The sequence below is a fragment of the Sorex fumeus genome, unplaced genomic scaffold (assembly GCF_029834395.1).
Source record: "Sorex fumeus unplaced genomic scaffold, SorFum_2.1 ptg000128l, whole genome shotgun sequence".
Taxonomy (NCBI): Eukaryota; Metazoa; Chordata; class Mammalia; order Eulipotyphla; family Soricidae; genus Sorex; species Sorex fumeus.
In genome coordinates, this window is record NW_026606185.1 from 25,178,293 (window position 1) to 25,203,130 (window position 24,838).

Below are 24,838 nucleotides of genomic sequence, written 5' to 3' on the forward strand. Positions count from 1 at the left end.
GTACTATGTCTCCGGTCCTCCAGTTAAAAACATTTAAGAAAATATATTTTTGCGGCATTGCTTGAATTCTAATGAAATGTAGAACTAAATTTTATGATAAACATTGCTTTGATCTTTTTTATATGATCAATGATAGGAAATTATATCAAAGATAAAGAATGTATTACATTTGACAGCTGTTCCTTCTTAGAAAAGCTTTTCTGGTTTTATTTTGGGGCCACACCTGGTAGTACTGTTCCAGCTCTGGGCTCAGCAGTTGCACCTGGCTGTGCTTTGGGTCCCCTGTCCTTCCCATGCCCTCAGATTGGACCTGAGACACTTGCATGCAAAGCACTTGTTCTAGTCCACTTAGCTATCTCTTCAACCTTTAGAAAAGTATTTTAAAGCCAAAACCTTATTGAAGTTTTAGGACTTTTCATCATCCTGGAAAACTTTCTAGTACCTTTTTTTTCAGTCTGACTTGTTATTTCTGTAATTAGTTACTGATCTGGATTCTGTCATTGTACATAAGTCTTGCCTGTTTTTGAAATTAAATATAATCATATTTCATACTTGTGTTCGACTTGTTTGAATGATTAATCCTTGATTTTGCTAGTTGTTACAGTTTTTTTGTTGTTTTTGTTGTTGCTTTTTATTTGTTTGTTGTTAACTCCAGCGATGCTCAGGAGTTACACCTGGCTCTGCACTCAGGAAAAGAACAGCTCAGCATGCTTACAAAAAAGTGTTCATATAAGAGACAGTGTGAAGATTGTTCTATTTTGGCAGGAGCCATTGAGACATTCTATAGGATATCACTAACATTAAAGTTTGGGTGATGTGAGATTTGGTGTGTATATATATATATATATATAATATATATTTGAAAATATGTATATATGTATATTTCTCTCTATGATTTTTTGTCTACTGTCTGAACCCCATCAAATATGGTGTGGTAATTATGGAGAATGGGTAGAAGTGTCTTATGATGTGTCCAGGAATAAGTTTACTCATATGTGAGGCTCGGCCCGAGCGTATGGGGAGCAGCTTGGAGCTTGACGGTAGTTGGGTTGTGGAGATCGACTGCCAGGTTGGGTTCCTTGGGGCGAAGAGGGCTCTCACCTGCCCCCCACCCCACCCCCCCGGGCACCCTGAGTGAAAATAGCCTGGCGTGGAAGTCCAGTGGCATGGCTATGGGTTCTCATGGTATACTCCCTTATGGGAGAAGCAGCCATGTGATCTGGATGGTGGCCAATGAGAGTATCTGGCACCGCAAGAGGTGAAACAGTTTTTTTTTTTTTAAATTTAATTTTATTGTTTGTTTTGTGGCTGCACTGATGATACTCGGGGCTTATTTCTGACTCTGGAACTGTGGATCATTTCTGATGCTGTTTGGGGGACCGTATGTGGTGTTGGGGTTTGAACCCGGTTGACCATGTGCAAGGCAAACGTCTTCTCCACTGTGCTATCACGCTGGGCCCCCACCAGTTTTTTTAAACCAGTCTCCATGGGCTTACAAGGGCTTACAATTTCCAGGTTAGGGCTTTATGAATGAAATTGCTATGAACATTCCTGTAGGAAAAAACCCAGGCCTTTTTTGAAAGTATTAGAAGATTAGGGGTCTTTATTAGAAGAAGGGATGGGTGTGCAAAAAATATTAGCTTACAAATATGAACATGACTAGGACTTCAGCTGATTGTGTATAGTAGACTGCATATCATGATAATTACTTCATAACTAAATTTTGGTTTATTGATTAGTCCTGGAAAATTTCTCAGTTTTGGAAAATACATAAGAGTTTTAGCATTGGTTTATAATAGAGTCTAATTTTTGAAACAAGGATTACCTGCAAGTAATGATTCTTTCCATCCATAGCTTTAGCAATAAGATAATTAGATAATACAGGTCTCAGAAAAAGACTGTAGGAGGGAGTACTGAGCTGAAGGTTTGAGATAAATGGAAAGAACCAGATTTTGTACAAGCTTTTGGTAATTAAGACTTTTTAAAAAAATTTTTTTATTAGTGAAACTCCATGTGGTACACTTGTTGACCTTACAAATTTTTGTGCTTGGGTTTCAGTTATACAATGATTGAGTACCCATCCCTCCACCGGTGCCCATTCCCCACCTCCAATGCTCCCAGCATCCTTCCCACCCCCCCACCACTGTGGCAGGGCATTCCCTTTTGTTCTCTATCTCCTTTTGGGTACTATGGTTTGCAAAAGAGGCATTGAGTGGCTATCATGTTCGGTCTATAGTCTATTTTCAGCATACATCTCTCATCCTGGGCGGGTCCTCTCAGCACCCTTTACTTGGTGCTCCTCTCTCTATCTGAGCTACCTTCTCCCTCAGCGTGTGCGGCTGGTCTCCAAACCATGGAGTGAACCTCCTAGTACTTATCTTGGTTATTCTTGGGTGTTAGTCTCCCAATTTGTTACTTTATATTCCCAGATGAATGCAATCTTTCTATGTCTCTCCCTCTCTTTCTGACTCATTTTGCTTAGCATGATACTTTCCATGTAGTACCACTTGTATATAAATTTCATGACTTCATCTTTTCTAGCCAGCTGCATAGTACTCCATTGTGTAGATGTACCAGTTTCTTTAACTAGTCATCTGTTCTCGGGCACTCGGGTTTTTTTCAGATTTTGGCTATTGTGAATAGTATAGCAATGAACGTAGAAGTGCAGATGTCATTTTGACTGTACTTTTTTGCCTTGCCAGGATATACTCCCAGTAGGAGTATTGGTGGGTCAGATGGGAACTCAATTTCTAATTTTTTGAGAATCGTCCATACAGTTTTCCAAAAGGGCTGAACCAGTCGGCATTCCCACCAACAGTGAAGGAGTGTCCCTTTCTCACCACATCCGCGCCAGCATCGGTTGCTTTTGTTCTTTTGAATGTGGGCCAGTCTCTGAGGTGTGAGATGGTATCTCATTGTGGTTTTGATCTGCATCTCCCTGATGATTAGTGATGTAGAGCATTTTCTCATGTGCCTTTTAGCCATTCGGGTTTCTTCTTTGGGAAAGTTTCTGTTCATTTCATCACCCCATTTTTTGATGAGGTTAGATGTTTTCTTCTTGTAGAGTTCAACCAGTGCTTTGTATGGCCTTGATATCAACCCTTTATCAGATGGGTATTGGGTAAATATCCTTTTCCATTCTGTAGATTGTATTCTGGTTATTGTATCTTTTGAGGTGCAGAAGTATCTTAATTTATGATAGTCCCATTTGTTTATCTCTGTTTCCACTTGGTCAGTGGAGTGTCGTCTTTGAAGATACCATAAGCCTCAATATCCTGGAGGGTTTTGCCGACCTTGTCTTCAATGTATCTTATGGATTTTGACCTGATGTTGAGATCTTTAATCCATTTTGATCTGACTTTTGTGCATGGTGTTAGGTCGAGGTCTAAGCCCATTTTTTTGCATGTGGTTGTCCAATTATGCCAGCACCATTTGTTGAAGAGGTTTTCCTTGCTCCACTTCACATTTCTTGTTCCCTTATCAAAGAGTAGATGTTCATAGGACTTTCTGAAGTTTAACTTTTTGGAACTGACAGGATTTGAAAGTAATGACTTTGAAATAAGGGGATGATGGGATTGGAGGATGGGGAGAAGTTGAGATATGGTAAGCTATGTGAATGGTGGTAAATTATATCTGCTCACTTCTGTGAGATCTGAAATGGAAGGCAAAGTCATCTGTTAAGAGTGGAATGTAGTAGGTATATAAAGGGTAATTAAGAAGAGTGGCCCCCCCCTTTTTTTTTTTAATCTTGATTTTTGTGTCACACCTGGAAGTGTTCAGCGGCTACTCTGGGCTCAGTGTGATGGATTGTACATGACAGTGCTTGGGACCATGTGGTACCAGACATAAAACCTAGGACTAGTACATTCAAATCATGTGTTATAGCTTTTTGAGCTATATCCTTGGCTTAAAAAGAGTGACACAACTTTGAAATACTTACAGTGGGAACCAAAAGGCAAAACACATGGGCCAGAAGTGTGGTTCAACAATGAACATGTGAGCACATGCCTGACATGGGTAAGACCCAGATTCAGTCTCCAGCATAGCTAAAAACAAACAAAAGTCAGAAAGAGCATCAAGACAAGACCTAAACAAGATTATTGCTACCAAGTTAAGAAACTATCTCAGGTTAAAAATTGAATTTTGAATTTTGGTGCTACCTGACAGAACTTGCATGGTTGGATTGAACTTCTCAGGTAGATGTGTGTGTGTGTGTGTGTGTGTGTGTGTGTGTGTGTGTGTGTGATCGGAAAACTTTCTATAATGGGCTATGTAATATTTAGTTTTGATTGCAACTATTCACCACTGTATCATGGAAGAAGCCACAAAAAATGCATAAAGGAATATGGATAGCTGTGTTCCAGTAAAATTATTTACAAAAACAGATGCAGACATGATTTGGTAATCATGTCATGTTATAAATGAGGCTGTGTACATAACTTCACGAGAGAAGTAGTAATGAAAATAAAGTGAATAAGACCTAAATTTTCCAGGAATTCATGTGACTGATAATAAATTACATCTTTCTGAAGAGTTAATTAAAAAAGTCAGTTGGAGAAGAGAGACAGATTGCTAAATTTTCTTTTACATTTGTTTTTACTTTTTTTTTCTGTTTTTGAAATCAGATGAAATGTATTTATTTTAATCTAAATTGTGATTGAACAAAATTTAGCTATGAAGTTTGGAAAAACTACTAATGCCTGGGTATTAGGATTTTTATGAATTGTACAGATTCTAATATGCAGCTAAAAGCTGCTGAATTTTAATTCATTTCCATTGCACCCTAGATTGGTGTAAGTTTGCTGTGAGTTTCAGTAAACTAGCCAATAGTCAATTCATTTGGGTTGAATGAGTTTATTAACTTTAATTAGCCTAATGCTTCTTGTATGCATTTAACAAATTGAACATAGCATTATCAAATTGATGTTTGTTGGATATAGTTTCTGCTTACATTGTGTTGATGATTAGTTTTTAATGAAAGCATGTTATATTACCATGTGATGATTAAAGAGCTAATGAAAGTCTCTTTCAAAATAGGATTCTGAAGGTGATACCCCTCTTCATGATGCAATAAGTAAGAAACGTGATGATATCTTGGCAGTTCTTCTGGAAGCTGGAGCAGATGTTACTATTACAAACAATAATGGATTTAATGCTCTACATCATGCTGCACTGAGAGGGAATCCCAGGTATAGTTGTCATCTTCTATAATTTTATAAGCATTTTGGAAACACTTTTGTCTTGCTAATCCTGTCAGTCCCTCTATCTCTCCCTCCCCTCCTCCTTCCCCTCCCCTCCCCCCCCACCTCTCCCTCCCCTCTCCTTTTTTGATACCAATGAAATGTATTCTCTTGCTGTCTCTTGCTGGAACTCAAACCCAGGTCCTCACACATAAAAAGCAGATGCTTTCTTGCTAAGCTACATCCCTGGTCCATTTTTGTTTTTGGGCCACATTTGGTGTTGCTCAGGGATCATTTTTGGCAGGCCTGGGGGATCATATGGCATACTGGGAATCGAACCCCGGTTGACCACTTGCAAAGCAAGTGCCCTGCTTGCTGTACGATTAATCTACCAAACTGTTCTTTATTATTTTTGCTTTTTATTACTGAAGTAAAATGATTTTATTTGAAGGCATTTACTTAGAAAAATGTGAAGGGAGAGATAGAGGTGGAGAGAGAAAAGAAATGCTTTTTTAAAAATTTTTTAAAATTTAAAATTTTAATTTTTTAAAACTTTTTAAAAAGTTTTTTTATTGAACCACTGTAAGATATACCCTTACAAAGCTGTTCATGATTGGATTTCGATTGCCTCGAGCAGGCCCCAGTAACGTCTCTTTCATCCTAGCCCTGAGATTATATTCAAGGCTCTTTAGGAGAATGAGAATTAGTTTTATGAGATCATCTTTTTATTAATGCAAATCTCATGAAATAACTATGTAGTAAATGTTAATATAAACTAATAGGAATACTTGCTTATATAAGGAATACTTAACTAATCATTCTTGCTTAGACAAATATTCCTTATATAAGCAATGGGCTTATGTAAGGAATAAGGTTCTCATTATTTTCATGTTATCTGTTTTTGTTTGTTATTGTTTGGGCCATACCTGGCATGCTTAAGGGTTACTCCTGGCTCTGCACTCAGGAATCACTCCTGGGGGCCATATGAGATGCTGGGAATTGATCCTGATTCGACCCCAGTTAAAAGAAAGTGCCCTTTCTACCCACTATACTATCTCTCCAGCCCTCATGTTGACATTTTTAGGATAATTATGAATTTTTAACTTGTGGATAATTATTAAGTTACATAATTTATCAATAATTATATAAATGTTGATAGTTTTTAACCATTGTTTAATATATGTCTACTGGAAGTAATGTTTACTGGTTGTAATTTGAGACTTTTGAGAAGCCCAAAATTTTAGCAAGGACCCACAGAGTCCTACAGAAAAGGATAATGTTTAACCTAGAACTTTCTATGAGCTAAAAAAAAGTTGGGAGGAGCTAGCTACTTTAAGAACTTTAGAAACATCTACATTTGAGGTCTTCAGTTTATAGTAAAATCAAAATCTACATATCTTGACTGAAGGAAATATTTGCTTTTAAGTAATTTTGCTATTTTAAAATTAATTTTTAATTGAGATATCAGAGATTACAATATTATTGGAAGTTTTACCAGTTGCAGAACTGCTTCACTGATATTTTGATAATTTAATCTGTCTTGGACTTCTGGTTTTTTATTGACATAATTGACATAAATATAATCACTTCAAGTGTACATCATTATTTGATGTATGTATATGTTGCAGAATGGTCACTGCAAATAAGTAGTTGATATCCAACACCATTCATATTAAATAGATGCATTTTCCTTGTGAAAACTTGAGATTTACTTTTTTTTTTTTTCTTTTTTTTTCTCTTTGGGTCACACCCGGCGATGCACAGGGGTTACTCCTGGCTCTGCACTCAGGAGTTACTCCTGGCGGTGCTCAGGGGACCATATGGGATGCTGGGAATTGAACCCGGGTCGGCCGCATGCAAGGGAAACACCCTACCCATTGTGCTATCTCTCCAGCCCGAGATTTACTTTTTTACTAACTTTCAGTTATATCTCTCCAGCCCGAGATTTACTTTTTTACTAACTTTCAGTTATAAAATAGTTTTATTATCTATAGTTACTGGTTCATCGTGCACAATCCATGAATCTATTTAGGTTCATATTGCATTTTTATTTTTAGTTTCCTCTTAATATCTGACTATAATCGAGCTTCTGAGTATTGCCACTAGAGGGTGGGCTGGGAGAACTAAACATTTTTTTCCTATGTTTTTGGTGCCTATAACAGTGGTATGTTGGGCCGGGTAAGGTGCTTGCCTTGCATGCAGCCTACATGGTGGGTTTGATTCCTGGCATCCCTTCTGGTTCTTTGAGTCCTGCCCAGGTTAATCCTTTAGCACAGAACCAGGAGTAAGTCCTGAGAACCACTAGGTGTCCCAAAACAAAACCCCCAAAACAATGTGGTATGCAATGTAGTATGAAATAAATAACCATATTATAGATAGTTTACACTTCATACTTGGCATTGTGAAGGAAACAAAATAGAATTACATGTTTCTTTTATTTTTAAAATTTTTTAAAAGAATTTCTGGCTTTTAGGCCTTTTGGGTCACTCTGAGTGATGCTCAAGGGTTACTCCTGGCTCTGCACTCAGGAATTACTAGGTGTTGCTCAGTGACATGGAATGCTGGGGATCAAGCCCTGTTCTGCTGCATGCAAGGAAGGCAGATGCCCTCCCCGCTGTACTCTCACCTTGGCTCAAGAATTATATTTTTCTTGCCTTTGAAATAGAGGATGATGAGAATAGGGATGAGAGTACTTAGTATATACCATATCTTTGTTAAGTGGGTTATAGTCATTATTTCAGTCTTTTCAGCAGAAGTTTTTGTTAGGTATAATATTCTCAATTTAGAGATGAAGAATATGAGGGTTTTGAAGAGATGGATTTACTTATTCCAGATCACGTAACTGGCTAGTAGAGCAGCTGGAACTTAAGTAAGATCTGACTTTGTTTTTGGTTTTTGGGTCATGCGCAAAATCCAGACTTGGTGCTAGGACTTACTCCTTGCACTACTCAGGGGACCATATGGCATGCTGGGGATCGAACATGGGTTGGCCCCTTGTCTGACTTTTAAGTTGTACCTCTTAAAGCTCTTAATCACTTTATATTATACTTTCTGTGTTATGGTCTACATAGTAGTCAAGTCTGAAACGCATCATAGACAATGAATAATGTAGCTAAAAAAATGTATTAGAGCTAAATCAATATATTACTTTCCTTGCTGCCTCTTTGCTGGCGATTTTCTTTGACTACTGTTACTAATTTTCAGCTTAAATTAGAAATTTTGTATAGAAATATGTTCCACTTAATTCATCAGTCTTTATAATTCATGCATTCTTCTATTCTCATTATTGCTGACCTAATTAAGTATACCATTTTGCCTAGAGTATTACATTAATTTTCAAAATGTTCTCCCTGGTTTCTTTTAACTTTCATAAGCTAGCAAATTAGCTTTCTAAAAGGATAGATTAAATAGATCCACTTTACTGATCCTAATAAGTTGCTTCTAATTGTACAGAGAATAAATCTATAGACCTCCTTTTGGTGTGTACTGATCCTATTTTTCTAACTTTATTATCCACTAATTAATTTCTCTACTTTGCCTTTCAGTTGTATTACAATATTTTCTTTTTCTAAAATAATCTGTGTTGTTTTCATTTAAGCCGTGTCTTCATGAGATACTTATAATCCTCTCTATTTTTTTCCCCTCAGCTATATCTCATCGTTGAAATTATTTTCTATTTATAGTTCTGTGCCCTTATCTTGTACATATAGTCTGCTTCATGATATCCTTTACTTGAAATTATGGATACATATTAATTTTTCAGTGTCTTGAATCACAAAACTCAGTAGGTGTTAGTCTCAATTTGATAGGATAGTGTGCGGTGTTCTGTGGTCTATTACAAAATAAATTCTGTAAAGAAACTGATAGAAACTCAGCAGTTATTTCAAATTAGAATGCCAAGATGATTTTATTGAGGGAGTTGAGGTTATGTGCTCAGGGCTTACTCCTGGCTCTGTGCTTCCGGATCACTCCCAGCAGATTCAGGCGACCGTTTGAAGTGCCAGGGTTTGAACGTAGATCAGCCTCATACAAGTCGAGCCCCCTTCCTTCCTTCTGTGTTATCTCAGGTTTTGAGTCACGCCTGAATGCTGAGGGCTTAACTCCTGGCTCTGCAGGAATTATTCCTGATGGTGCTCAGGGGACTATATGGGTTGCCAGGGACCGAACTTGGGTGGGCCTCATGCAAGGCAAGTGCCCTACCTGTTGTTCTATTGCCCTGGCCCCTTTATTTGGGACTAAAAAAATTTTTGTTCTTATCATTTGTTTGAAAAAAATTTGATGCCGTACAGTATTATTTTTGGAACCTGATAAGCATAGCATGTTCTGATTAATTTTTAATGAACATGATAAATGTATTATTTCTCCCTTGGGAGGACAGTGCTATAAACATTTTATAATATATGTAACTTAATGTTGTAATAGTTACAGTCACGGTCCTCCCGTTGTTCATCAATTTGCTTGAGCGGCCCCAGTAACATCTCTATTGTGAGACTTGTTGTTACTGTATTTGGCATATGGAATACTCACGGGTAGCTTGCCAGGCTTTGCTGTGTGGGCGAGATACTCTTGGTAGCTTGCCAGGCTCTCCGAGAGGGTCAGAAGAATCGAACCCGGCTCGGCCGGGCAAGTTGCATGCAAGGCAAATGCCCTGCCGCTGTGCTACCGCTCCAGCCCCAATGTTGTAATATTACCTTTAATTGTAAGATTTTATTAATTTGAAGTGCCGTAAAATAGTATTATGTAGGGAAATTTACTTAGAAATATGATGGGTGAAAGGGTTGGGGGGAAAAGAGATAAATATTACCTTTAATTGTAAAATTTTATTATTTTGAAGTGCCGTAAAATAGTATTATGTAGGGAAATTTACTTAGAAATATGATGGGTGGAAGGATTGGGGGGAAAAAGAGATAAATGTTCAAGGGAGAGCAAAGGCTTTTCCATAGTGTAAAAAGCTATTTGAGATGGAGCTGATCTCTGAGGTGGAGAATGTGCCTGATTCTAAAATTTCAGTTTGTTCCTTGTGATCTTTGTTCTCTTTTGGATTGCAAGTATACTTTTTTTTTAGTGTGCTAAGCTTAACTATGGACTTAATGTGTAGTCAATTTTAATTGTAATTGTTGACACTCCATATAATTCTTAGCCAGTTTTGAAGTTTTAAAAGAATATTATCATTAGAATATACATACTCATCTTGGTAAATTATTTATACTGCTCTGAGTATAATTTCTTATCAGTACATATATTTACTTATAATCACTTTGATTTATTATGGCTAGTAATATGAATAAATTTCCAAAATTTTTGTGTTTGTGTTACATGTAGAATTTAAGCATTTTTTTATTTCTTAGCTTTGCATTTAGTTACCAATAATAAATTTTCAACAGTAAGTCAGTACAGTAGAATGCTACATATAGAAGTATTAGATGATGCTATACATGCAGTATATTTTTCTCTATATGCTCCTATATTTGTTTCAGTCTTTTAATATATAAATGTGTTTATTGTGAATTAAGATGACCAAGGAATTTATTAACAGGAATTAGGCTATTTATATACATATACAATAATGATTTACATATACTTTCTTTGCTCACATGATTTTAATGAATGATATCTGAAATGGAGAAGTGATCAGAAATTGAGGATTGGGTTTTTAACTTTCCATTAGTTGCTTGCCTAATTGCTGAAATACTTTTCTATTAAAGAAAACCATTATATTAGCCATAGTTTTATTGCAGTCAGTCAGAAATTAGAGGGATGTTGGATCACTTGTCATCTTCATTATACTGAGAGAACATGTTTTTATATTTTTTGTAAAGGACAAATATGACAGGTTGTAGAGAACCATGTAGAGAATATAAAGATTAAGGACTGGAGAGATAACACAGGGGTTAAGCCGTGTGCCTTGCATGTGGCTGATTCCAAGTGCAGTCCTTGGCATCACATGTTCCCCCAAGCATTGCCAAGAGTGATCAGTGAACATAGAACCAAGAATAAGTCCTAATCACCGCTGGGTATGGCCCCCAAACCAAAAGGATAATGTTATTAACAGTCACCTACAGGGGCTAGAGAGATAACACAGTGGGTAAGGGGCTTGCCTTGAGTGTTGCCAACTTGGGCTCAATCTCCGGCATTACATATGGTCCTGGAGTCTGCTACAGAGATCCTTGGACACAGAGCCAGGAGTAAGCCCTGCACACTGCCAGATGTGACTCCCAAACAAACAGGACAAAATAAAAAAATAATCATCTTTATTGCCCAGGGGAGTGTGTGCTCTGTATGCAGGAACCCAGTCTTGAGTTTTGGCACCCTGTGAGTGCTTCCAAATGTGCTCCCCCCTCCCCAAATTAGAGATATTAATTTTATAGAGGTGAAATATCTACAGTAGTGAAAGTAGTGATGTTCAGCAGTTTTTTCCTTTTTGAAAGTTAATTTTTGGCTCAGTAAAAGTTATTAAAAACTTTTCAGAAAATTCTATCTACAGCATCATCATTTTGTTTTTCCACTATCTAGCAATACTCAGGTAAAGATTAGTAAAATTAAATACAGTCATATGTAAGATAATGACCTAAAGTTTCTAGAGTGTTATTTTACATGTTACATTTTTAACAAGTTTAACAACAGATGAACATGTTCAAGTGAACTAGCATGGCATTTTCCTATAGTTTTCAGTGATCTTCTGAGATACTTTTAGTTTATTTTTTATTATGCAGCATTGAATACATTTTATTGTCATTTCTTTTTTGAAGGATAGGAGATTTAATACGAAGAGACCACAAATAAGTAAAAACACTTTATTTGAAATCCTTAAGTCATCCACACATTTTTGCAGTTTTTAATAAACAACTTTAACCACTTTAACTCTTCCAGATAAATTAACACTAACATAGATTTTTACCACAATCTGAATAATTTAAATAATTTGACATTGATATTTAGAAAAGAAACATTGACTGTCCAGTAGTAATCAATGCATAGCTACAGCTGGTTGAAGGGGACCAAATCCATTGAAGAGGCGATTTGGTTCCATTTTACCAGCTCTAGCAAAGCATTGCAGTGCTACTTTAGGATTCAAAACAGTTAAAATGCTTTCAATTTATATAATTATGGTTATGGACCTTCTACAGATATTACAGATTCTCTTATTTGTACTTGTCAATGAATGTAAAATTTCCCTTTTTCATGACACCTTTTTACAATTTTCTGCAGTATTAATGTGGAATTTTTTACCAATATATTATCTTTGTTCTTAAATGTAGACATTTACTTGTTTCAAAGCCAATAGCATTTAAAGGAACTTAATTTAGAATAATATTTTCTATTTCTGTGGTGTAAACAAGTAAATAAGCTGTTAGGTTAGGAACGAGTAATGCTATTCACACCTTTCGTCTGACGCTGCTTTTTTTTTTTTAAAAATATTTTACTTGAGGACTAATTACAAATTGCTGACAGAGTAGAGGAATATGAGTGGCCTTAAGAAAGTGCCTCTGCCCTTTGATTTATAAATAGATTTGGTTGGCATCTTGCTTGGATTTATGTGGAAAGGTATAATTGTGCACACCAACTTATTTTTCTTTCTTTTTGCTTATGGACTGTTGTTACTAATGGTTAGTAACTTAACCCTTTCAAAGATGTTTCCTTTTTTTGTCCTTTGGGTACAGATTTCTTAGTTACTTCCCATTGTCAACCTCAGGGTGCATTGATGTGTGTTAGTTAAATGCAAATAAAAATTTGGATATTAAAATTTACCATGTGATTCAGACATTAGAACTCAGTGCAGCAGAGAGAGGCTGGAATTGTAGTTCAGTGGTAGAGTGCATGCTTTGCATTTATAAAAATGGAAATTATGTAAACTTAAGTACCAGTCACACGGAAGGTAATTCAATTTCTAGTGTAATTTTATATAATGTTACATTTTTGAAAAATTTACAAAGTAGCCCTTCAAAATAAAATAATTTTTTAAAAATTTGTTTTTATAGTGTGATTCCGGTGTTAGATTTCAGTATTGGAGGAGGATGTCTTCTGAAAGACATTGCATAAAATAAGCATCTGAGACATAGTTTTGCTATAAAACAGGTGCTTTTGGTGAAATAAAGAGTAAAGCAGTAGGTACTGTTCTGCACTAAACTGGAATGTGGCCGGCATTAATTTATGCAGCATGCATACAATTCCTATATTAAGTATATTCTGCATCTGTTGTTTGCTAAGTGCCCTACTGCTGGTGAAATTAATTTAACTAGAGTTCTTTTCATCATTTATTCTAATAGATATTAAACAGGTGTTAAATTGCCTGGACTTAAGTGCTGAAGATAGCAATAAAATGGGCTTCTATTTTTACTAGTTATATGAAGCTGTTTAACAGATCCAGTTGCTCAAGTGTGCTTTGGATGGCAGTTCAGTTTCATATACTGGCCATATCGGGGCAAGGAGAGGCCATGGAAAAAAAACAGTGCAGCATTTGATAATGTCAGCATCTGTTATCCCTGTCAAGGAGACAGTTGAAATGTTTGAGTTACACCAGTGTCAGCAGATGCCCAGAGTTTAATATGTACTCAGTTAAAAATGAACAGCTGATCTAAGTGATGGATGTGACATTTTATAGTGATTGAAAATACTCTTAGATATGTTAAGCTAATCTTATAAGCACCAGAATCAGTATATAATTTCACTTCTGAAAAAAAGTAACAGATGCTGTCATTTGTTTTCTAAGGATTATATTTTCTTATAAATAGAAGAAAATTTTTATAATTTTAAGAAAATAAATGAAAGATATTTATATGAAATATTCTTAGTTGCTGAAGTGTCTTAAAATCATTACTAAAGCAGTTATTAAAGCTTCTGTTTCTGTGGAATAACAAGTATAATTTATCATTATAAAATATAAATACAGTAATATGCGAGTATTCTACAGAGGAACTTGTGATTTTTATATATATCTCCAGTTTTTTATACTGAAGACACACGTAGTTTAGCATGACAAATGGAATATGAAGCATTGTGATCCTATTTGTGAGTGACTAGAAAAAAGGGTTATTGTTTTTTGGGAGGCCTCTTTGGTAGTGCTGAGTAGAGACATACAATACGACAGATCGAACTCAGGATTTTGCTGAGCTAGGCATGCACTTCGTTCTGTAGAGCTATCACCCAGGAAGGGCTATTGATTGACTTTTTTTCTCAGAAACTATAGAATTGTAAAATCACGAGAATTTTAGAATTCCCATTAATAATGCAGTAATTTTTGTGTGCACCATATGAAATCATCGTTGATTACTCTTTATAATATGACTATAAAATAAAAATTATTTTAGACAATTAACTGGTCTTACAGTTAAATTTACAGCTATTTCTGTTCAACATGTAACCCAAGTTAAAAATATTACCATGTTTCTATACATATCTAAATATTTTACACTTTCAAGAAAAATTTAATATATCACTTTATATTAGTATTTCTTTTTTGTCATAGAAGCTTAAAGCAAGTATTGGTTTTACATTATTGCTAAGATCTTTGATATTTTTAATATATAAAAATTGTATACAAATTATATTTTTATATTAAATGTAATAGGTCTATAGTGTTTATAAACACCGGGTTATAGTTACATAGTACCAATTAAATATACTTTATTCTATATAAATTTAATTATAGAGCTTTTAATTTATATGCTTCCTTTGGAGAAAGCAAATGCAAGGGTAATATAATTGAAAATACATAAAACACTTATCAATTAACAGTATATCTGGTAGGATTACAGTTGTAATCCAGAATTTTGTTGTGATTCATGCATAAATCTAAGTCCTAGTTTATTCTAAGCGCCAATTTAGCATTTACAGTGAAGACTGGGTTGAGGACCTGTAAATTTGAATCTGCTTTAAAGGACAGAATCTACTTTATTGAGATTAGAATTTTACTTAACTAGATTATCTTTTAGGATTATGACTATGTAAGTAATTTCTTCCTAACAGAAAAAAAACTTTATGCTGGGATCTTAGGTGGTGGAGAATGGGCACTGGTGGAGGAAAGATTCTCGATCATTGTATAACTGAAACCCAAGCACAAAATTTTGTAAGTCTACAACTGTATCTCATGGTGTTTCACTAATAAAAATTGAAAAAAAAACTTTCTTCAGAAGTATCTCTAATATTAGTAAATTATAAATTTGTCAAAATATGAATGTAATGTAAGTTGAGTCAGCTTTATATCTTGTTTTTCTGAAATCAGCATGACCTGATAAATTTTAAACTAAGATCAAATTTTGGAGATTGGAAATAGACCCTATGTATCTTTCATTTTTTTGTGCTAGTGATAGTTTTGTTTTTATTTTTGGTAGTTTGATTTTATTTATGCAAGTAATTAAATTTTAAAATGTGAAATATAAACTCAAGATTTAAAAGGAATTTCATGGCAGTTTTAAATTTTCAACTTTTCTCTACAAATTATATAGCTTAACGACATTTAGTTTTTTCTACTTTAAGAAGTGGTTATATTTTTGTGGTGTTAGTATTGGCAACAGTCCTACTAAATTCATTCACATCAAGTGAAGCAGGGTTTTCTTTCGCTGTCAGATATCTGTTTCCCACTTGGTAGTTTATCACCTACCAAAAGTACATACTTCTTTACATTCCATAGCATTCTATGTTCATATGGGTACATAAAGAAGTATGTACTCTGAGTAGGTTTATCACTAAGTTGTTGCTGTAGAAACATAAAATGTTTTGTATACCCAGTTAGTATAATATTCAGCTTATTAGTATAGAGCAAAGGCTGGTCATTTGTAGCGACTACTGATGATTAAATTATTTAATAGATTTACCTGCAAGCATGCATTAGTGTCATTTATGCTTCCCTGGTCTTGGTAGATTTAGATACTGCTAAATATTTTTTTCATCTTTGTCTTGGTTCGGTTCCTTTTGCAAGAGTTAAATGGAATCAGTGGTGTTTACAGAGTGCATTTCAGAAATTCGTAAGATCAACCTAATGTTTCTCCAGTCTTCAAATTGAATTTCTTCTTATTTTGTAGTTGCTTCTCAATCCTACAAGTTAGATAGTAATTAATTAGTACAAATTATTTTTTCGAACTAGGTGACATTAAAATGTTACCAGTTAACCAATTAGTGCTTCTAATATTGACTGACATTGTAGCAAGTAGGAAAACCAATTCCTTTCAGAGTGTAGCAAATAAACTGAATTTCATTTTAGTTTTTGATTTCAGTTTCTTTACTGTAGTAGTAATATTGCCACCTTATTCCTTCGTGTTTGTTCTCCCCCATATTCCCTTTTCTCCCCTCCTCCTTTTCTCCTGAAACCTCGTGAACAGAATTTTTAAAGGTGATGATTTTTTTTTAAGGTCATTCAGAGAAACTCAAGAACATTAGACAACTTTTTGATGATTTGTCTTTTAGTTACCTGAATTTTGTAGCTTTGTGCTTTTTTGTACCGAATATACATTTAAATAGATTATAAATACCTAATTTTGGTGAGTTTAGTTATTTTCAGGTCTTCTTAATATGAAAGATAGTTACCAGAATAGTCAACTTTTTCAAAGTTTCCTTTAAAAGAACTGAAAGGTGTTGAACTCTTGGGTTTTAGCTTGATCATTTAGCTTGAGAAGAAATTAGTTCTTGAATTGCCTTCAATTATATAATAAAGCTAGTTTATAAGAAATTTATTGATTTGGAAAAGGAGTGGAGGAAAGTCAGGAAAGTAGAATTTCTGCAGCTTGTGATAAAAAGCTAGTGTGCAGCTCAGAGAGTGCAGATCAGAACATAGCGGCAGATAGTTCAGTACTACAGCAGTTTCAGCAATGCAGCATTAGATTTTTACAGTGTACATTTTGATTTATATTTGTGGTCAACTAATAGAAGCTTTGAAATTATTTTCTAATTATTCAGATATCTTAAGGGACTAAATCTAGAAATAGTTAATAGGTTTTTAAAGATAGCGTATTTGGAAGTAGGATGTGATTTACTAGGGCTACAAAAGCATTTAACATCAAATAACAAAGACAAAATCTTTACTCATGCAAATGACAGAATTTGTACAGTTTTGAGATCAAGAGCTATCTGCAATGATATTTAAACATTGCTTTTTTACACTGACATAAGCTTTCCACCCTGAACTGTGAAATCATGCCATACCTAGATAGAATCTAACAATAAAATAAAATATCACATTAGTAATAGGTAGTCATGCAGAAGGTCACAAGTATCTTTACAGTACTTGCCGTGGTGCTCAGTTACCTGTAAGCTTAGTGTCATGCAGCATTTGCAGCAGGAGAGGTAATGACCTAGAGAGTCACAGCAGCAGCCATCTCTTCTTGATTGTTCCTTCACTCTATTCGCTGATTCAGCACTTCTTTTCATGCGCTGGGAGAGGGGAAAGTAAAGGGGAAAGTATCAGTGAACACAGAATCTCACCTTCTAAGATAATTTCAAAACCAGTGAACAAACGAAACACATCTTTCCTTTGCTTCTCGCTTCTTTTCCCTTAAACAGAAAAACTAGAATTAAATCAGTGCTGGCCATTTGATTTGAAATGTATTACTAGTTTTGCACAGATATGAGTAGTACTCTGTGGAAATTTAAGCAACAAAGGAATGTTGCTAGTAACCAAGAAAATGAATCTAGCTTCTCAAATGAAATGCTTCGGAAGATAGAAAAAAGTTGCAGAAGTTATTTTTGTAATCTTAAAAACAAGACAACCCTCCCACCCCTCAAACAAAGCACAGCTCTCCCCCACACCCCCAAGTACTGTTAACGTTCACCCTTTTTTTCCTTTGACCACCAGAATACATTGGGTTCTTCTGACTTCTCAGGAAATATTCTGTACCTTTCTTGTTTTGAGTTTTGTTTTGTTTTTGATTTTTTAATTTCCAGGATTAATTGGTCGATCTGTGTTGAAGCTACCTTGTCATATCCAGAGGTCAAGTCTGCAAGCAAGGTCAGGGCTTCCACATGGTCACTACAGAGGTTAACTTAAAGTCTTCCCTCAGTGGCCACAGCCTAAACTGTTACAGCTTTATAGGCAGCTAAGCATTTGAAACATGCACTCCCAGGCAAACAGGCTCTCTTGTGCCTCTCTCTTCCCTGACCATATTTAGTCAACCATAGCAAAAAATAGTCTCTCAGCTGTCGATTGTCGATCCAAAAGCTGAGAAAGCCTCTATCTTGCTTTCTGCCTATTGATTGTTCATCCTGCGGTCCAAACACCGCTTTGCCATTTGTCCTTCTTTTTTTTTTTTTTTTTTTAAGCACTGCCAAATAAAGCGGTCTCTCATGTTTCCACTTACAATTCCCAGATTTTCACTGAGCGTGCGCTATGACTAGGAAAGCCTGATGCGGCTGTCACTATACTTAGAAGCACTGCAGAGAAAAAAGGAAAGGGGAAAAATACTACTCTGGCTAGTAGCAAGACAGTTTTTGGACAGATATGGAACTCATGAACTCTCTCACTTGCCAAAATATATTTCATAACCAGATTTTTCGTTGTAAAAATCTTACAGATGATATTTACATAGCCAAAACCCTGAAGGAATTTTGTAGGTCTATCTTTAGAACAAGATGTTGCTATACATGCTTTTTAATTTTAATGAGTAAGTTTTAAATGGAAAACAACATAGAAATGGTATTTAGAATCTGTATATGACAGGTGGAGAGAATAAATATCTTTAAAGATGAGAGTAGTCCTATAAATAAAATCTTAGAAATACTATAGATAACTTTAAATTTGTGTCAACATCAGTTATCTTTTTTTATAGTGTTCATGTGGAAAATAGAATTTAGAATGTTTCTGAGTAATTGTACTGTTAAGATGATGCATAGAACTATTAAACTATATTTTATTAGCTTTTTTGTAAGTTTGAATAATCCATTTCTGCTAGCTTTTGTAGCAATAAATTTTCCCCCCCTCCAACAAAAACTTCTATGAGGTAATAAATACCAGGCATTCTTCTAAGGCCTTTTAATTTTTATATCAATTCTATGAGATAGAATTTGTGATTCTTCTAAAATGATTCCTCATTTTATAAACGAGGAAGTGGGACAAAGAATATAAGTAATTGCCTTAAGTTCCTAACCATTCAGTAAAAAAAAAAATAAAAACCACCCATTCATCTATTAAAGTGATTGTCATGGATAGATAGCATATTGGTATATGTCCTCCTAGACTTGTCTGCATCCATTTCACGTAGTGCTACATATTGAATCAAATGGTTTCAGACTGTTATGTAACTACCCTGCTTTTTGCATACCCCAGTATCTTCTCCTTGGGAGTAATTGATCTTATTAATAAGTTTTATGGTGGAGATTTGGGACTCTTTTAATAAATATTTATTGAATGCCTAATATGTTCTATTTTAATATAAGAAATATTAATATTTTACATATATTTATATTTAATACTTCTTTTTACATAAGAAATACAAATATGTATGACCTCCTTACTTTAGCTACTGTGGCTTGTTTGAAAATGTTGTGTATCTCTGAAGAAAGATTGCAAAGCTTGGCTAGCCCTAAAAATGAACCCAGTGCCATTTGGCTGTTGCATACCAGTGAAGACAGCTGCTTGCTTAGAACTCGTTTGTTCATCATTCAGCAAACGTTTGAGTATTACCATGTGCCAGGGATTATACTAGGCACCATTATTAGTTGTTCTGGAACTTAATGCTTTTTTGGCCCTGTTCACAAATGCCTTGCTTAACTGGTTGTACGATCTTATCTTTAAACCATCCATGCCCTTAACCTCTTGGGAAGAAACCAGGTGAGAAAAAAAAAAAAAGAATAAGCGCTAGGGAAATTGTATCTCATATACTATGCTCCACAGGTGAGAATCTATTACTATTTTAGTAAAACTACTGATTTACTGAACTAGTAACACCTTTATCCCAGGAACTCTGTAGGGTCTCAGTGTAATTTTAGTGGTTCTTTTATCCCCCAAAGCCTCAAACTGCGTGGATTTCCCACATGGGATTTATAGATCACTGTCGTTAAACTAACAGGTTTTGAGTCACGTTAGGCTGAAGTACTAATTAAAAATTAATTAAAACTTCATTTGAGAAGTCATATCATATGTTTTGTATATGTTTTATCAATATGTATTACATACCAATGCTGTCCTTGCCAAACGCAACACTTTTACTGGGACCTCCCCAATCCCAGGAGGTGTCAAGAGGCCACTCCAGTGATACTTGTGGTATAGGCCTGACATTTGTTAAGTGCTCGGGCAAACGAGACTGCTTTTTTTCAGACCTGCAACGATGGGAGCCACTGGCTGTGTGCAGTGCTTGGGGGTCACCAGGGCCACCTGTGGAATTGAACTCACCCTCAAGCACTGCAAGGCATATGTCTTACACCTTTGAGCTATCTTTAAAATGCAAACCAAGTTTAGCATTTTTATAGGTTCTTGGGTCCAGTCTTGGGAAACTGGGAAGGGGGCCCATACCGAGTGGTGCTGACGGCTTACTCCTGACTGTGTACTCCTGACTGAAGGGATCACTTCTGGTAGTACTCAGGAGATTGTCTATGGTGCCAGAGATCTGCTGGACACCAAACCCAGGTTGGCCACATGTAAAGCAAATACCCTGTCTGTTGTATTATTTCTCTAGCCCCAAGTCTTAGAAAACTATTAGTAGATAAATGTATTAAGGAAGGTTTTATTCAGATTGTAAGTTTTTCTCCTAATATCTTTGTTGACAAAAATTTTGATGTATGGTAGGAAAAATTGCCTCTAATTTTCTTTTTCATTTTTTGAAAGTCAAGCATTATTTTTCCTTTTTTCCTTTAAGAATCATGATTTCTTGAGGATTGGGAATATGCCTCAGTGGAGAATACTTGTCTTGCAAGTGTAAAACTCTAGGTTCAGTTTCTGGCATTGCCAATAATGGGCATCATTTTATAAGTATTCTCTCCTTTTTTTCTATGATTTCATCTTTGATAGTCTGCGATAAAATGGATATTTTTCTTCTTTGAAATATTTTTTTACTGGTTCCTAAATTTAAAATATTAAATCAGAATTTTTGCCCATTGTGTTTTCAATTGAATTAGGCAGTGCTAAAAGACAATTGGTTTTTAATTAGATTTGGTAGTGCAGGGGATTGAAACCTGGGTCTCCATGTTTAAAGCAAGTCTCTGAGCCACATCTGCAGTGTGTATGTAAGTCTTATTCTGTAATTTTTGGTAATCTGCTATAGAATTTATATTACTTATTCGTATTTGCCCAACTTTGATATTGTTACCTGCTTTAAAAAACTTTTGGGGAGCTGGCGTGATAGTACAGCCTTGCACCCAGCAGATATGGATTTGATCCCTGGTATATCATCTGCATATGGTTCTACTAGCCCTGCCAGTAGTGATATCTGAACATAGGGCAAGGAGTCAGTCCTGAGCACCATCAGGTCTGGCCGTCAAAATACAAAATTTTAGATGTTACAATTTATAATATTCTTTACTAATAATATTATGCAAAAACTGTTTCAACCCCATATCCTCCACCTGAGTTTGTCCCCAACCAGTCTGCCATCCCTACCCACTCTGTCTCCACCATGGTATGCTCAATTCTGTAGGCTAGTTCTCGGGTTTTGTTGCCTATGGCATATTCCCTTATTATTTTCTTTGTATTCTACATATGAGACAAGTCATTAGGCTACCCTGCTTTTATGAACTTTAATTTTGTTAATAGATACTATTAGTGAATCCAAGGTTTCTCACAAAGCCAGAATTATGCCTTTATAGAGATACATGTCTTTTCGCTTTGATTTTTGGTCCTCTCATATCATATCCCTTTTGTGTCTTTCCTAGTCCTAATGTTTGAAACTTTATTTAAACACCTTGATTTACCAAGTTGATAATACAGTTGTTTCAGGTATTCTGTATTCCAACACCAGTCCCACCACCAGTGTAATCTTGCCTCCACCAGTGTCCCAGTTTCTCACTCACCCGCAAGCCTGCCTCCTTATCAGTTTAATCATTCTTTAATGATTTGTATTACTTGTTACAAAATAACTCACAATGGTGTTACTAAGGTCACTGTCTGAGGATTTATTGGCACACTTCTTTGAGCTGTTAGGAGCTAGTTCAGTTTTCTTTATTGTTTTCTCTCACTGAGTTTAGTGGGCTTCTACGCAACTTTTCCATGTAATTTTCTGTGTTCCTACTGAGCTGTCAGTATTGTGAAATTTAGAGATGCCACGCATGTGTGGCTGGGTGCTCCAGGAGCTGTGGAACTGGGCTGATTCAGCAGTTGGCATCTCTCCGAGAGAAGCTGTAGAGCTGGGTTATGTATATGCTGGAGGAAGTTGGGTGTGGGTGGTAGGACACTAGGTCTTCCAGCAGGACGGGGACTTGACTGCCTCCGTCCCAAGATCTGAGCCCAGACACTGGGCCTACCTGGGACCACTCAGCTGTTTCATCTCTTCCTTCTATTCTGTTCGGATTTTGTTCCCCAAATGGTGCTAGTTTGTCTCTTAAAACAACCATAAGTTAGATGTTGGTATTTTGAAAAACTGAACATCTGTTTAAGGCACAGTCTTCCCTTCCTTTCCTCCTTCCTTTATTAGTTGTGGTTGCCACAACCAGGATGCTTAGGGGTGCATGGAATGCTAGGGTTGAACCCCAGGAATTTGAACATGAAAGAAAGGCATGTGCTCTACTGTTTGTGCCCTTCCATATCTCTGGCTTGCTCTTTCCTTCCTCCCTTCTTCCTATCTCCCTTCTCTTACTCCCTCCCACCCACCATGCCCGCCAGTGTTGAGGTATCGTTGTTGGTGGGACTCTGGAGGCTATATGTGGTGTTGGGGATATTGAACCCAGGACACTTGAGTTCAAGGCAAGTGTTCTGCGCACTCTACTATCTCTGGCTCCTCATAATTTTAAGGAATAATATTCTAACTTAATTTCGCAGTTTCTCATGAATGTTTTTAAAGTAAAATAATATATTTTATTAACTATCACGTTGTAAATCTCAAAATAATGCAAATTTTACTTTCAGTGCAATGCGTGTTTTACTCTCTAAACTACCAAGACCATGGATTGTGGATGAGAAGAAAGATGATGGTTATACTGCCTTGCATCTGGCTGCCCTTAATAATCATGTTGAAGTGGCTGAATTATTGGTACATCAGGTAAGGATAGAAAGTTTAATAATTTTGTTAAAAAATGAATGGTTTTTTGTTATTAACTTTCTGTAGTCCATACCGGATGATAAACAAGATGCTGAATATGTGCCCCCTATATCCATTTGAACTATTTGTGAACTCAGGGAGCTGAAATTCTATTATAGGAGCCAGACAATAATTGAACATATAATTAGACAAAATTTGTGGTGTTTACTGTTCAGTTTAGAAAACCGCTCCAGTGCAGAACTAGATTAGTTGTAAGAGCTTTTTTTTTTTTTTGGGTTTTTTTTTTTTGGCGGGGTGGTCACACCCGGCGATGCACAGGGATTACTCCTGGCTCTTCACTCAGGAATTACTCCTGGTGGTGCTCAGGGGACCATATGGGATGCTGGGAATCAAACCCGGGTCGTCCGCGTGCAAGGCAAACGCCCTACCCGCTGTGCTATCTCTCTAGCCCCTGTAAAAGCTTTTTGAGAAGGAACAATAATTGTTCCTGTAGTTTATAATTTTTTCTATCCATTTACTTATTTCTTAATCAACTGCATATTAGTAGAATGCAATAAAGTCCCATGATACTCTATAGAGAGAGTTTTTTTGTATATTGGCCAGATACCCTATGAATTGGCTTAAATTATCATTGGTCATTCAGCAAGCCAAGTATAAATTCAGCAGGTACTACTGATCAACTTTAACAATGAAAATTTATTTTTTTCAATTTAATTTTTAAAATAATAATAATAATAATAATAATTATTATTTTGCCACACCTTGGAGAATTCAGGGCTTACTTTCCTTGCTCTGTTTTCAGGGATCCCTCTTAGCAGTCTTGGGCACCATGTGTGGTACTAGGAATCAAAACCTAGTTAGCCACATGCAAGTCAGATGCCCTATCTGCTGAACTATAATCATGAAATTTTAAAAATTATATGAACAAGGTAAAGGTAAAGGTAAAGGCCCTCCTGTTGATCGTCGATTTGCTCGAGTGGGCCCAGTAACGTCTCCATTGGAGACTTTGTTGTTACTGTGTCTGGCATATCGAATACTCTCGGTAGCTTGCCGGGCTCTCCGAGAGGGGTAGAGGAATCGAACTCGGGTCGGCAATGTTGGCTACTTGTAAGGCGAACGCCCTACCAGGGGCTGGAGCGATAGCACAGCGGGTAGGGCGTTCGCCTTACGAGCGGCCAACATGGCCGACCGGAGTTCGATTCCTCCGCCCCTCTCGGAGAGCCCGGCAAGCTACCGAGAGTATTCGATATGCCAGACACAGTAACAACAAAGTCTCCAATGGAGACGTTACTGGGCCCGCTCGAGCAAATCGACGATCAACGGGAGGGCCTTTACCTTTACCTTTACCTTTATATGAACAAGGGGCTGGAGCAATAGCACAGCTGGTAGGGTGTTTGCCTTGCATGTGGCTGCCCTGGGTTCGAATACCAGCATCCCGTGTGTGTGTGTGTGTGTGTGTGTGTGTGTGTTTCTCCCCCCTGGCCCAGCATCGCCAGGAGTAGTTCCTGAGTGCAAAGCCAGGAGTAACCCCTGAGCATCGCC

General features: G+C 36.3%; 1 protein-coding gene and 1 long non-coding RNA gene across 4 annotated transcripts in view; one reads left to right on the forward strand and one right to left on the reverse strand.

Annotated features, from left to right (window-relative positions):
• MIB1 (MIB E3 ubiquitin protein ligase 1) overlaps window positions 1-24,838 on the forward strand; it is a 109,929-nt gene that overhangs the window by 60,549 nt on the left and 24,542 nt on the right. The window contains exons 12-13 of the mRNA XM_056137864.1: window positions 5,038-5,189; window positions 23,164-23,296. Of these exons, the coding sequence (XP_055993839.1) occupies window positions 5,038-5,189; window positions 23,164-23,296 (285 nt within the window). The remainder of the gene's footprint in view (window positions 1-5,037; window positions 5,190-23,163; window positions 23,297-24,838) is intronic.
• On the reverse strand, window positions 11,961-18,201 carry LOC130045165 (uncharacterized). 3 transcript variants are annotated; one of them, XR_008795527.1, is made up of 4 exons: window positions 18,010-18,201; window positions 17,421-17,546; window positions 15,995-16,214; window positions 11,961-13,663 (listed from the first exon to the last, which is right to left on the reverse strand). It is a non-coding gene; the product is annotated as an uncharacterized LOC130045165 (long non-coding RNA). The 3 variants fall into 3 exon arrangements; XR_008795526.1 differs by lacking the exon at window positions 11,961-13,663 and adding an exon at window positions 15,846-15,876; XR_008795525.1 differs by having other exon boundaries at window positions 11,961-16,214; window positions 18,010-18,199.